The 14,464-nt window shown below is 48.1% G+C and overlaps 1 protein-coding gene across 1 annotated transcript in view; it reads left to right on the top strand.

Moving 5' to 3' along the window:
- Positions 1–14,464, top strand: part of LOC126543715 (neprilysin-1-like) — a 33,189-nt gene that overhangs the window by 15,760 nt on the left and 2,965 nt on the right. The window contains exons 10-13 of the mRNA XM_055078245.2: positions 3,166–3,464; positions 8,835–8,893; positions 8,966–9,020; positions 9,085–9,152. Coding sequence (XP_054934220.1) covers positions 3,166–3,464; positions 8,835–8,893; positions 8,966–9,020; positions 9,085–9,152 — 481 coding nt within the window. The remainder of the gene's footprint in view (positions 1–3,165; positions 3,465–8,834; positions 8,894–8,965; positions 9,021–9,084; positions 9,153–14,464) is intronic.

The following is a 14,464-nucleotide window of genomic DNA, read 5'->3' as shown; positions in this document are numbered from 1 at the left end:
TTTATTAGTTTGTGCATCATAACTAAACTTTGGAACTACATGGTTATCGAGGGTGAAAACAGATTGGAAGCACGAGTCAAAAGCATTCGAAACTACGGTGGGGTCATTAGTAATAGCGTCGTTAATCTTGAAAGAGGTACTGCACGTTGCACTAGGTAAGATTGATGTCCAGAACCTGCGAGGATTTGATTTAAGTAGTACAGGGAGTTGGACTGAAAAATAGAAATCTTTAGCACTTTTAGTACGAGTACGAAGTTCCGCGTTGGCTTTTTCAAAAGGAACGCGAAGCGCAGGATAGAATGCTTTGATTTACGTATTCTACTTACACGGCGTGACAGGTGCAAGATATCCTGGTTAATCCAAGGAAATTTATTATTTATATTTTTTATTTTAATAGAACGTAATTATTGATGCAGGATTTCACTAACGACTAAAAACAATCAACAAGGCTTAACATCACATTCAGTAATTAGTGAAAAAAAATGGTCGAAGTTATCTGCCAGAGTATCAGTGATAGACGTATCGTCAGCCTTGTTAAAATCATGAAATGTGGAATAGCTAAAGCGTTCATGTGGCATAGGACAGTTAATGTGTACGAGAACTGCGTTATGATCCGAAATTCCTTCCGGGATATAATACTTAAAACCTAAATTAGCAAGACTGTCACTGATATAAAGTAAGTCAAGTATGGAGTTCTGCCACGTGTTCTTACCAACTAATTGTACCTGTTTATGGGACAAAGAAAACGTAATTAAGTCTCTACAAATAGAGGCACTATTGGTGTAATATGTAAGGGAAGGCCAGTGAATGCCGGGAACGTTAAAGTCACCAAGAACTATTAAGTTAGAACTGTCGAGGCTATGGTCATGTATAAAATGCAAAATATTGTCGAACAAGTCACTAAGGCTATACAGGGGGGGGGGGGGGGGGGGGCGATAAAGACCACAAGTTGTTAAATTCTGCTTAAGCACTAGTAACTTGCACCAAACTGATTCTACATTGGGAGGACCTGGTAGAACCTTAAAGATAAAATCTGAACGTCAAAGCAAATCAACACCACCGCCTTTTTAATTCTGACGGTCATACCGCACAGCAATGTAACCAGGAGGCGTGAATTCTGAGTCATGAATATCTTCATGAAGCTATGTTTCTGTGATGCATATAACATGAGGAGAACATAAAGAAACTAGCGAAAGCAAATGTGGAAATTTGTTATGCTTCTGGCATTAACATTCAAAAGCGCAAGATCTGTGGCAGAGTGATGGGATTGTATATGTAGTGATGATACATTTTCAAACCTTGCGCTTGAATCAAAACCTGGAGCTATTACTAAACTATTTGAAGCACCGTCCCAGTTGTAACGAACGCTATGTATAAATAAATGATCGAACCTCATTTTAATAACCGAGCCGTTATTCCGCTGCGCAATCGAAGCGCCACATGGCTTTTTAAAAGTATTGCACGTACTCTGGACGAAAAGTCTTCGGAAAGTTTCATTCCGGAATTTTTCAGCTTCTGCGTCAATGGCTTATCGGTGAAATCAAGCAGTTTTAAAATAAGGCGAGACCGCCTAGGCCGTATTCTGCCTAAGCGTTCAATACGCTGACAGTCAAGGGAAAGCCGAATGAAAACGTTCGCAACCTTGGAGTGCAGTGTGCCACGATTCTCGTTGGTATCTTCTGGCATGCCATGAATGATTGTTATTTCTTTGTGAACGGTTTTCAAGATCGTCATATTTGGAAGCTAGTTCGGAAACAGTGTGCTTTAGGTAAACCGCCTCAGAACGAAGCTGATCAGAGTCTTGATCAGACAAAGCCTTCGAACATGAGGCTTCGGGAGCAGCCTCACTCAATTCCAAGGCATCGAAACGTGTATTCACAGCATTTTTGATTTCAGATATGTCTTGCGACATATTTTTCTGACAAGCAACTAAATCGGAAAGAACCTTCACAAGGGTTATCGCAACTAGACACTGCCAGCTCGGCCGACGTCTCATAGGGCGTTAAGAACACTTCCTTGGGATTCGTCAGGTTTTCCAGTTTTAGACGCCGGTCTCCTGGGGCTAGGGTTCAACTCAACGTCACCGCACAGGATAAGACGACTAAAGTAATTGACGACATAAGAATAATTACACATGAATCTACTACGCAACTGTGTGGGCAACACAGTAGCAACAGGAATTGATTATCGGATCGAATACAGTACGATTTGTCCAAGTAACGTACCTGTGCAAACAAGAAGAAGCGTTTAGGCAACGTGCTGAAGCGCTGCTGCATAGCTCACTGCCGGGGCGCTGGAACGACGGAGCTTTTATACTGATGAAGCTTGACGTCACCGATCCGATTGCATCACCTGTCGGAGTTGCCACGCTAGAAGCACCCACGGGAGTGCGCAAAATCACCAGAGAAAGAAGAACGTGGGCAGGAAATTCACGCCGATCATACGCCTGGACGATAGGGCTGAGCCATGTCGAATTGCCGGTAATCACCGCGTGTTCGACCAGTGCAGGGCGTGCCATGCCCCGGACACGAACGGCACGACCAGCGAAGAAATCCAGGAGCTGTGCAAACAAGAAGCGTTTAGGCTGAAGATGCTGCCACTGCATTGCCCACTTGATGTGATTGGCTCATGAACCATGTGCGTGTGCATATAGAGCGTGGTTTTCGAGATATATTACTATTAAATAGCAACATGTTGTATGAAGAAATGATTTTATTTGCAATGAATTATAAGCAGGCTGGATATGCTAGGTACACATGTTTACATGCAATAAATCATACGTATATTATTTGTTTAAACTTTCAGTGGTGATCCGTAGCGTCGTGTTGCACTCGTGTAGTTTACGATGTGTCGGTTTCTTCTCGTGTAACTAAGTGCAGGTCGAGAAGCGCCAAGCATCTCAACGCGCTGTCTTGCCCGCGAGAAAGGATGTCCTATGCTGCTTGTGGAAGCATGCATCCGTGGCGTTCAGCGTTAGAGGTCATATACGTACAAAAAAGTGCTCGGAACTCTGCAACAAAGCTTCGCTTTAAAAAGATACAGAAAGGGACGGAATAGAGAGATATAATCAACATTTCATCATCGAATCATTTGAACCACCGTGCACGTCAACCCTGTCATTTAGCGCCGACACTTGGTTGACCCTTTCTGCCTTATTCTTCACAGGGTCGCACGGCTGCGCGCGACGTCCTAGCAGCGGCCACGGACCAGCTGAAGCGCCAGCTGGTCGACTACATGTGGATCGCCGAGTCGGTGAGCCAGCGGGCCGTGCAGAAGCTGAACGCGCTGCAGGCGCACCTGCTGTACCCTCCTTTCGTCGAAGACAAGATGGTGCTCGAGCAGATCTACCGCCAGGTTCCCGACGTCGGCGGCGACAACCCCGTGCTGCTCGATTGGTTCCGCGCCCGCTCCGCGGTCATGCTCAAGCGCTGGAAGGCGCTCGCCGGCAAAGGGTTGCCTCCGCTGTAAGTCATCATCACAAACGCACTTGCAGTTGGATTTTATATGTAGTCTGCATGCTCAAAGCCTGTTGAATAAACGCGCGCGATATTAGACGAAAAGAAAAAAAATTAACTGTGCTTTAACCATGGTTAAACCTGGTTGAATTGCGAAAGCAGTCGTCGTCTCATAGTTTCATTCTGTCTAGCACGACCAGACTCACCTTCTAAAGCGGCTCGCTTAGCTGCTTCGGCTTCTCGTCGTTTTCGCAATCGTTCTTCTCGTTGTTCCTCTGTTTCCTGGGCACGTTGCAACCTCTTTCTCTCATTCTTCCTAGCTTGCTTAGCTTTCGCCTTAGAATTTAACTGTTCCGAAGCAGTAGAGCAACTAGATTCAGATATAGACTTCGTCGGTAACTTCCATGGCGAGACTGATCAACCAACGCGTAGCGCAGGCTCCCTGCAATGGTCAGGCGGCGCAGCGATCGGCTCAGCCGTCAGCGCCACCGTGTCAGTTGCGCGAAACACCGAGGCGGCCACTGCTACGGAGGCATGCTATTGCGGCGCTCGTTTGAAACCTGTCGGACTTTCTAAATTGCGGTTTTAAGGCAATCAAAAACATCGAGGCCCATTTTGGACCACCGACGCTTGCGAAAGGACGTCAGATTTACGACTACAACTATGTATATCGTGTCAAAGAAGTAAACATCACGGACATCACAGCGAAGTGCTTAAATTAAATTATAGTGTTTTAGGTGCCAAAACCACGGTGTGATTAGGAGGCACGCCGGGGTGGGGGACTCCGGAATAATTTGGACCACCTGGGGTTCTTTAACGTGTACCTAAATCTAATTACACAGATATTTTGGTATTTCGACCCCATCGAAATTCGGTCGCGGTGGCCGGGATTTAATCCCGCGACCTCGTGCTTAGCAGCCCAACACCATAGCTACTAAGCAACCACCGCCAGTCGCGAAGTATTTGTCACAACATAGCAAGCATGCTCACGACGTCGAACTCAAAGCTAGTTAACAATAATTATTTTATGCCGCTTATGTGAGCAAATACGGCGGTGGACGTCTCTGAACTCTCAATTGTCGCTTCATTACTTGGAGCGTGCCTTGCACCTTACAATTGTAGAGGTTCTGGCGAATTGACAGGTAAGCGCTTTTTTCTCCGTTGACAAAGTGCCTCGAGCATATTCTGGTATTGTCGTTCGGACTCGAATGTGAGAGGGCATTACCTCTGAAGCATCATAGAGAGCAATGAGCTGAGACTAAACAACGTGGACTTAACAAATATGCGCTAGCGTGCGCGAGAGAAATACTAATTTTCGAATACTCAACGTGTGCTGCAGTGTACTCCAACCTTAGTTCTGTTGTTCTAAGCGCGAGAAAATATTGGCACGAATGAGCTCGGTTCCAGAATTCGCGTCTGGATCTTGGCGCAGGAAGAAACACAGCGCGTACAAAGCTCCAGCACGGAGCGTTTACGAAGCTAGATTTGGCACGTAACAACTACTGCGCGTTTGTTTTGGAGTAAGACGAGCTAAATACCACCTAAACTAATTTACAAGAGCGGAAATCAGTTCGCGCATTTTTATGCAGTTGGCGCTTTATTGTGGGTTTTTACGCATGCCGCTGCTGGTTGTTTATTTTTTCTTGTTTTTGCATTTACGTGTTAGTTCGTTTAACAGAAATTCGCAAGACCGACACGAACCGCGATGATCTACTTCAGCCGCCGGGTTGCTTCCCCCGGTTATGAAGGGAAGCGGTACAATTTGATACCGACGTCCCCTTCGCGGTTGTTACAATCCTTAACGCAGAAGTATCTGCGCTTGTTCTTTTTGTTCACACTTCTCACGAACGAGCTGCCAAGAGGCCGCGATGAAGCCATTGGAAAATTGGAAAAGCAGCCTTTCAAGCGGGCCTGAAACAACGGACGACGGTGAAATGACGGTGAGGGCCTACCCGCGGGTGCTCATCGCCACTGCTAGGTAGCGCGACATGTACAGGCAAACTTCATTGCAGGGTGCCCAGTGAAGCCGCCACGGAGCGAACGCAAGGCGAGGAGGTCGTCATATCAACGGAGAGACCAACTGTTTAGTCCGACGTAACGGCCGCGCGCGCTCACGCTACGTCACATAGTCGGGCGCACTGGCGCAGCCAACGGAACCGGCGGCTTCCGACGCGCCCGGCGCCGATATGGCTCCCGAGCCATTCGGAGTCGGCGGAACTCTCGCACCACAATGCATTGCGCGCGAAGAAAGAGGCGCCAACACAAGTCTGCAGACGGCTTTTGCCACGTGGCTTTTGCGGACAGCGCGCGACTTGCCGAACGTTCTGCGCATGCTCCGAAGATAGGCCTGGCATCTCGGCTGGCGCAGCGCAACCATATATGGCGCAACCAACGTAGCGTGATTGACCGCGAACGACGCTCGCCCTCGCGCCGATAACGTCGGACTATAAACGTGCCTTAAACGTGCCTCGACCTGGCGTAGTATTGCTTTCGCAATAAAAAGGAAAGTCCCGAGCACCCCTAAGCACTTATGAGTTGCGCATGCGAAAACAGTTGAACACAGTTGAACACACAGTTGAACGCCGCTGAGCGGTCCTTCGCGTTATGTACAACACGAGTGCATTCCAGAGGAGACATGCAGGCTTCCGGAGCTCTGGCGTCACAAGCTCTGGGTCCCCCCACTCCCGCGCAACATGGACACGCAGACACATGAAGGCAGACGAAAGGCGCGCGCTCGGGCTCTCGAACACCAATATGGATTAAAGCAGGGTGTATACTACGTTGATGTGGCAGGGCCGTCGCCCACTGGATTCTACACGGCTGCCGTAGTTCACCAGGACCAACGAGTTAACGGACTTTCCTACCGCGCTTTCAACTCCGCGCAGGCCGAGGAAGTTGCTATAGCACTTGCCGCCTCGGACCCGAATTCGAAGGTAATCATCACAGATTCGCGCAGAGCCTGTGAGCACTACCTGGCGGGCGAGGTATCACCTTTAGCCTACCGCATTTTACAGCGAGCCGTGAGGGAATCGGACCCCTCACCCAAACGCATTATTTGGACTCCGGGCCACCAGGGCCTTAGAGGTAACGAGGCTGCGGACGCGGCCGCCCGAGCGCTTACCCACCGGGCACCTCAACCAGACTCTTCCGGCTCAGAGATTAGACAACCGCTTCTGCGGTTCAGGGAAATTCTGGCAGACTATTGCGAACGTCATCGGCTTTTCCCGGTCCCTGCTAAGGGCCTGAGTAAGGCCGATGAACGAACACTGCGGCGCCTGCAGACAAACACCCTGTTGTGTCCTGCAATAGCAAAACATTTTGACCCAAAAGTTGATGGGCGATGCCCTCACTGTGGGGAAGTCTCCGATAACTTTCACATGGTGTGGGCGTGTCAGATGAATCCGTCCCTTCCCCCCAACCCTTCCCCCACTAGAGAGGCATGGGAGGCAGCCCTACTCAATTGCTCGGCGCTGGAGTCCCAAAGGGCTCTAGTCCAACGGGCGCGGGTAGCAGCTTCGTCCAGTGGGGTCCCAGACTAAGGACTCCACCTATGTAAAGGGCCATGTTTGGCCTGCAAACTCTCAATCCGTTGAATAAACGTTTTTCATCCATCCATCCATCGCGTTATGACCTCCTCGCGGACAAGAGACCGCGTTGAGACGCTGGGCGCGTTTTGATTTGTCCGTAACAAGGCGCAGTTAGAACGCAGGCGAGAGCTTGCGCGGACAAGGAAAGCGCGGATAACACAGGCTTCCGAAAGCGAGGTTGACAGACTTGAATTGCCATTTGACGCTTTCGCATTCAAAAAAATAATCATAAGACAGTTATGAGTGCGTAACGCGAATGTTAAAGCGCGTGATGCGGGCTACGCGTTCTCGCTCCCGATCTCGCCGAAAAGCTTGAGCGTCTCAAGGTCCTGCCAGCGGCCATGGTTCTGCTTTATGGCATTTCAGTGTAAGTGTTAAGTACTGGCGCGTGGCTGCTGCACATGTGTCGCGGCGCCAAGTAGTCCGCCAGCGTTTGGCAGTGCCCCCTCCCCCCCTTTTTGGTTGCTCGGAACCTCGGCACTACGACCTCGTGAGGTCGTGCTCGAAACAGACGCCGAATCGATGCAGCTTCACGTGCGACGGTTTCGCGTTTTCCCAGACGCGGAAGGGAAAAGCCGCAAAATAAGCAAACTTTTACTTTCAATGGTGTGTTGTATCTTATTTAACTGTTGCTAATAAGGTGTTTTCTCGTAACATGTTTTCTCTTTCCAGCTTAAACTAACGTGGATGAAAACACGGGACTCTTTTCAGAAGCGCTCTCACTTGCGCGCGCAGCTTTCCTTTCACTGCCACAGAAAGTTGTCCGCGAGTACAGTACGCTCCTCTTCGTAGCTAGAATGCAAGCCAGCTTTGTAAACACTGGCGAAGCGGGGCGCGCAGCAGCACGCCGGGTAAACCAACGGCGGTCCCGTCAAAACATAAACACGGCGTGACGTTAAACACCATCTGGTTTACGCGATGCGGCGGCAAACGCCCACGCTGCGACGAAACCTCAGGGTTACGCCACCCTTGATGCACGGAAAGCAACACCATCTAGTGGTGTTGCAGGAAACCAAACTTTCCTCTATGCGGACGGCGCGAAACTGAACGAGCTAAAAAAAAAAAAAAACCTGAGCCCTTAAGAAATTGCAATCTCACCCGAAGAGCGAAGCAATGGCGACGGGGGCACGTCATTAATATCATGCGAAGGCTCGCAGTTTTATTGGAAAGATAAACTTCAGTAAACATTCGCTTACTAATATGCGTAGTGTCCCGCGGCAAATACAAGGTTCATTTGATGACCGCGAGAATCCGCAGTCACAAGCTGGCGAGTGCCGGCAGCGGGGAGCATGCGTGCGTTTCCCAAAGAGAACGTTCCACGTTGCGGCTCCCTTTACCATTTCACTGTGCCGCCACTCCGAAATTGAGCACATCTCGTGACCACCGTGGGAAGACTGCGCGCATCAGGGCCCCAACTACTCACGCAGCCGCAGCAGATCACGTGACCTCCAATAGGCGCGGACCGCGCATGCGCCGTCATACTCGGGACAGCACGGCGGCGGGCGCGAACGTGCCTGCTGTTTGTAATGGCTACAACAATAAAAGCAACAGGGTCCATGCGGTCCGAGTATAGCGTTTCAGTCGATGAGCACTGTAGACAAGGTGACTGGCTCTAGCTAAAATCAACTGCCTCAACACTTCATCCGGTGAAGTGCAAGATAGTGTGCCTATTTACATGTGAAACGAATAAGTGGAAAACATGAACTATGCCGCATGGCCACCAAGTCTAAGATTATACGCTACCTGTGTTCTGAAACTGCACAGCATGACAAATCGAGTGTACCGCCCGCAGGTGGGATGTACCATACATGGAGCCGGCCGTGCACTACTTCGCCGACTCCAACGAGCTGGGTAGGTTAATACGTAGCAGCAACGCTTCTTGCCAAAAATTAGACATCGGGCGTATTCTGTGGCTACATGCAGTGGTGCCCGTGGGAGTGCTCCGTGAACCCATCTTCTCGCCACCCGGCAATGCCCTGTGAGTGAGCCGACACCCCTTCCGTGGCAACAGGCCAAGGGCTAACGCAGTCTTACACTTGCAGGCCTTTGGACGTCGCACGCTTCGGGTTCCAACTGGCCCGCCAACTTGCGCAGGCCGTTCTGTACCGCGGTAAGTCCTAGCTGTGCATCATGCTCTGGATCCACCAAAAAACATCTTTGGTATGGATAATTGATGTTTTTGGGCCCCGGATTTGCACCTGCATAGAATGTACAGTCAGCACTCGTGCTTGCGTGATTGAAGCTGCAACACGGTGCCCGTAGTCGAGGGACGCCAAAACTGCACTGTGGCGCCGACATACGATACATTAGATAGCGAAACGCTGTTCCGACAACTGCATGGTATTCAATAAACCATTTTTTTCGTATGCCGGTGCCACCGTGCAGTCTTGGGGCCCCTTCAACCACGGGCAGCGGTGTCCCTTATCTCTTACTTTACCGGTGAAAGTTATGCTGGCTGCACTCATTGTACCTAACAATACGTACATTAAAAGTGTGATCAGCAACATTGGGAGGTAAACAGCTACAATAGATCAGCACAGACTGGCAAATTATTCTTTCAAAGCTCCACTTATGTTTACTTGACAGTAGAATTTAATTTGGAAAAAATGAAGGCCAAAGTTTCCTTTAATTTCGCGCCAAAGCTTCCGTATCGTTACAGGTCAATGCGACGTCACCAATTTCAAATATTTCCTCATTCGTTTTGGCACACGAAAAGTTCTCATTTAATTCCATAGCAGATGCTGTCAAAATCCACGTCCTCACGGTGAGCTGGTGTGGGAATTGTGGGGCAGTGTCGCCACCTGTCTTTTGTTTTTTCGCATTTTCTGGCTTATCACGCCTCTCCACACAGTGACAGTGGCATTTTCTGCAATTGCAGAAGTGTAAATTAATATTCCTCTTTAGTGGCCCCATAGTTAGCTGCCATTATGGGCTACACTCTGGGGTCAGTGTGAGGAAACACTGAGCACTCCTCATAGCTTGGCTGCCAGCCATAGAGGTGCTTGTAACTTAGTGCAATAAAAACCACAGAGACAAGAAAGGTGGACAAAGACGAGCACTTGTCTTTGTGCACCTTTCTTGTCTCTGTGGTTTTTATTGCGCTAAGTTACTAGTTCAACGCCTTTTTTCACGATACAACAGCGCATGCGCCCTGCCCTAGCGGATTAGTCGCAACACGTTTCGGAAGGGTAGCGCACGCGGCCACGTGGCCTAATCTTGGAAGAAAAAAAAAATAACAACAAAGCGCTTGGATGCGCGCTGCTGCAAACACTCGTACCGTGTACAGCGTTGAAACTCCTTTGGTATCTCGACGTTGGTGCGGTGCCGACAACAGCCATGGCGTAAAACTGCGACTTCACTTTCAAACAGAAAGCGACCAGGGTTTTGTCCGGACGACTGCATGGTTTGTACTGCACCATGAGCCACATATAGTTGCCGCCTTTAATTGATGACTAGCAGATTTAACAACAAACACCTGCGTTACGATTGGGTGACACTTAAGTACACCACATTGCTAACAGGTCTTCATGCAGCATCGGCCCCAACTTGCTGGTGATGACAGCGCTTGCTTGACTTCACATAATCGTTTAAAGCGAGGCAACACTTGGTCGATACGAAACCGACAAGACGCTCAGGCTAATGACTGGCCGACATTTCAGCATAATGTGTCGCTGAGACAGTTTTATCATACGAGGCTGACAGCGCCGTAACCGACGAGTGCCAGCTGGTGTACTGCGGCGAGCTTTCTTGTCGACGGCACCGGTAAAATCAGTGTGCTGACGATTGTTCAACTGAACCCCGCAAGATCGACCATCATACCGACAACGGGATAGCCGCAGCTCCTTTGCGTGTATATATAATTAATCGTGCTCAGAATGAGTCAAAACATGTATACGACGTTCAAATGCCCAAACTTTATAACTGTCTCAAGCCGTGCACATGAAGTTTGAACCAATGTTCATATCCTGTTCAGGAAAGGTTAGGCATAGAGCCGTCGAGTTGGTGCACTTGCTACTGGCAGACCTGAACTTCATGAAAAGTAACCAGTTAGGACGAAGGAAACTACTTTTATAGTTCAATTCTGGCCTTAGCGATTTGAAATCATCTACTCTTCACTTTGCACGGTGCGTGCACAATAAGCGGCAAGCAGTGACACAGCGCTGTACCAACAACTGTAAGTCATTGTTCCGTAGGCTGCCGGTCGCACTCACTGCGTAGATGATTGGGTCCATACATGTTTGTATGCCGACACGTTTCTCAATTCTAGAGAAACGCTGTTTACCTCTTCGTCAAACGGGATGCAATGAGATGGTGCCTTCTGTAAACAGCAGCACAAACAAATGCCTATCTCAGTTATATACCAACGGCATGTGGGTGACGGTATGCACCTTTCCGCAAACCCTGCAACATGGCACATACAAATGAGCGCTTATGCGCCGAGCACAGTTTTCTCTAATAATGCTCTATGGCACACACAAACTGTTAGGATGAAGTTAAAGAAAAGCGAGAATCAGCAATAAATTAACAGCCCATAATATATGTATCTGGATCACAGCTGCCGTTGCTTAAGCGGCTCGGCTGCTCATATTGACTCGTCTCAGGGAAGAACAACGCGGATCATAGGCGCAGTTATATAGGTTTTCCTACATTTTGACATTGTTTCATATCACCGATGTACCTTTCCTCGAATATTTGACGCTAATAAAGACCTGTGGCTGTAGATGTGAACAAATGTACCTCTTTGTTAAATCCAATGCACAAGACTGCGCTCGAAGACTTCTTGAATATGCGAAATGTCTAAGGAATGTGTAACAATAGTACAAAAAGCAAGGTGCAAGTGCAGAAATCAGCGTCAACAAGCTCCAAGGCAGCCGCGTCGGCAGACGGAACTCGGGATGCCTTTATCGGCCACAGTGTTAGCACACCAATGCACTCGGGCCTGCTCACTCAGTAGTCGATTAGTGTTACATGGCTTCCCGGGAACGACATACTGCCCAGGAGAAGCCATTAATAATTATTCACCATCCACGAAACACACAACCGATGCGCGCTCAACATGGGCACAAGTACACAAATCAACCGGCGAAAGCCCCGGCACCCTTCCAAAACGTTTTCAGTGGCGTGGGGCGGAGGGCAGCACAGGAAAATGAAAAAAGGCGCATTATGGATAACCAACTAGCCCAACAATAAACTTTTCTATGGAGGTGCTGTTGCAGCACTCAAACGAAGCAATGCTCGGGCGCCCGCCTGAACATTGCTGTAAGGGCCTTCAAAACAAGGGAATGAAGCTGCTAACTGCCAAATGACTGGTCATGGTTAAAGTGCAACCACTGAACACTTTACAGACGCCGTATCTTCACAAAATACAATGCACGGGCACTATGTGTGGTCGTCACAATATTGGAGTCCGCCAAGCCGTTCTTTAACCGAAACAAGCGAATTAATTCTTTTTCTATGCTGTCTATAAGACAGCAGCCCAGACAGCAGCCAATGTCATTTCGACGCAGTGATCGCATGGATTCTCAAAGAGCGTTTGCAAATGCACAAGTATGTTGCCGCACGATGTTTCCACTTCGCTGTAAAAACAGAATTCCATCTGTTCAGGTGGCTTATATGAATAGGCAGACATTACTTGCTCAACAAATTGTAATGACCATGTAGCTACAAGAAACTTGATCTAGTGAAGTCATATCTGCCTAGCAAGAAATCTTCAGACTAGCTAGCACATCCCCATCCGTCCTCAATGTGCTCAAATTTGCAGTGGCATTGCAGTTATCTTTTCGAAATGCTAACTGTTAACAGGAACGCCAATATATTTCCCCCGCATTTTAGAGGCGCCGTTGTCGAAATTGGTGCTACGATTTCTGCTAAGTGGTGTACGACTTCACAACTGCTCAATTTCACGTTCTCAGCATGTAACAAAGTGAACAATTAGATAGTTTATTTGTAAACATATTTGATTATAGCCAACTGGACATTACGATTTGCCATGCAACTCATGAGATAGCTCATCTGAGCAGGCTGACTGGCACTTTCGAGGCATTGTTTAAATCTCCTTTAACAAAAAATAAATGAACAAGACACTGTATATATAGCAAATCCGTCCAAATTTAAGCTTTGTATGCCGTTTCATGCCCAAAAAGTAAGGGAAGTGGGACACTAAAGCGCAGACAGGACAAGGCAATGTTCAGCTCGTGTCCCGCTATCCGCAACTTTTTTCTTTCTTTTTTGTCATGAACGTAATATGTAATGCACATATTTGTACAGTGCCATGGGCTTTAGGTCGTAGCATATGAGCATTTGACATAATAAAAGCAAACATAATGCAAACGGCTTCTACAGCTGTTCGAAAATACTTGCACTCTGCAGCGAGATACTTGGTCGCCCACGCAGACATGCTATAGCCCTTCGCAACTATGCATTTTAAAGCGAGCGAATAGTCTTCTTTGACTCTTTCACCCCTTCTCGTGGTTGGGGGCGGTCGGTGGTGTTCAACGGTTGAACTTATGATACAACGGCACCGAGGGAAAGTTCACATGCTCTTGCGCAACCAAGTCGCGAAGAAGGGCAGGAGGGGGCCGGACTATCGCACGCTCACTGAGGCTATTCGTTTACATTGACGTCAATGGTTTCTGCATTTTTTTTAACCTGAATTCTTTTTGATGTCTCATTATTTATTGTAGGTGAACTGTGAACCATAGTGCTGCTATGACTTCCCTAGAATTGCTAAAGCTTTCATTCTGAGCGAACGCCACCTAGAAACATTTCTTTACATGATGACTGTCCATTTGCCGGCCTACTTCTGATGCGATAGCTTAGCCTTCGTGAACCTTCATGCCATGTCATGGCAACTGCAGTGCCAGTCTTTCTAGTTGTGGTGCTCGCTCTGAGCTTCGCATATTAAGCCAACATTCTAAAAGAGAAAAGGTGAAGCAGAAATCTTCACAGCTTGGGGGGAAGGAAAGACTGCTTGTCAAGGCTGGCTGCGTGACATAATCCTCACCCCTATAGTTTATTTCCTTTCTATATGGGTATACGCAAAGTAACAATAAAACGAAGTGATAATTACATTTCAAGGCAAATTCGTGGTACTGATGAAGGTTATACTACTGGGTTTTCTTTTGACATTTAATACAGACTACGCCACCGCATGTCGGCATTTATTGCCACAGAAACCACTGCGCAACTCCCCATAACAGCTTCGCTGTAAAACACTGGGTATTAAATGGCAATTTCATCTGTCTTGCAAATTAGTCTTGCAGGCCACTGAGAAACTTTGTGAAAATAATGATTGGCCACACTATGCACCAGGTATGCCATGCCACCACTCAATGTGAAGCAGTAGAAAGGAGCTGGCCCGAACGTGTCCTTTCACTTATGCTATACGCACATGCTAGGATCTTTCATTGGGCGTCATTTGGT

Source organism: Dermacentor andersoni, chromosome 10, assembly GCF_023375885.2.
Source record: "Dermacentor andersoni chromosome 10, qqDerAnde1_hic_scaffold, whole genome shotgun sequence".
Taxonomy (NCBI): Eukaryota; Metazoa; Arthropoda; class Arachnida; order Ixodida; family Ixodidae; genus Dermacentor; species Dermacentor andersoni.
The sequence above is the reverse complement of the archived record's forward strand: the minus strand, read 5'-3'. Positions and strand labels throughout refer to the sequence as shown.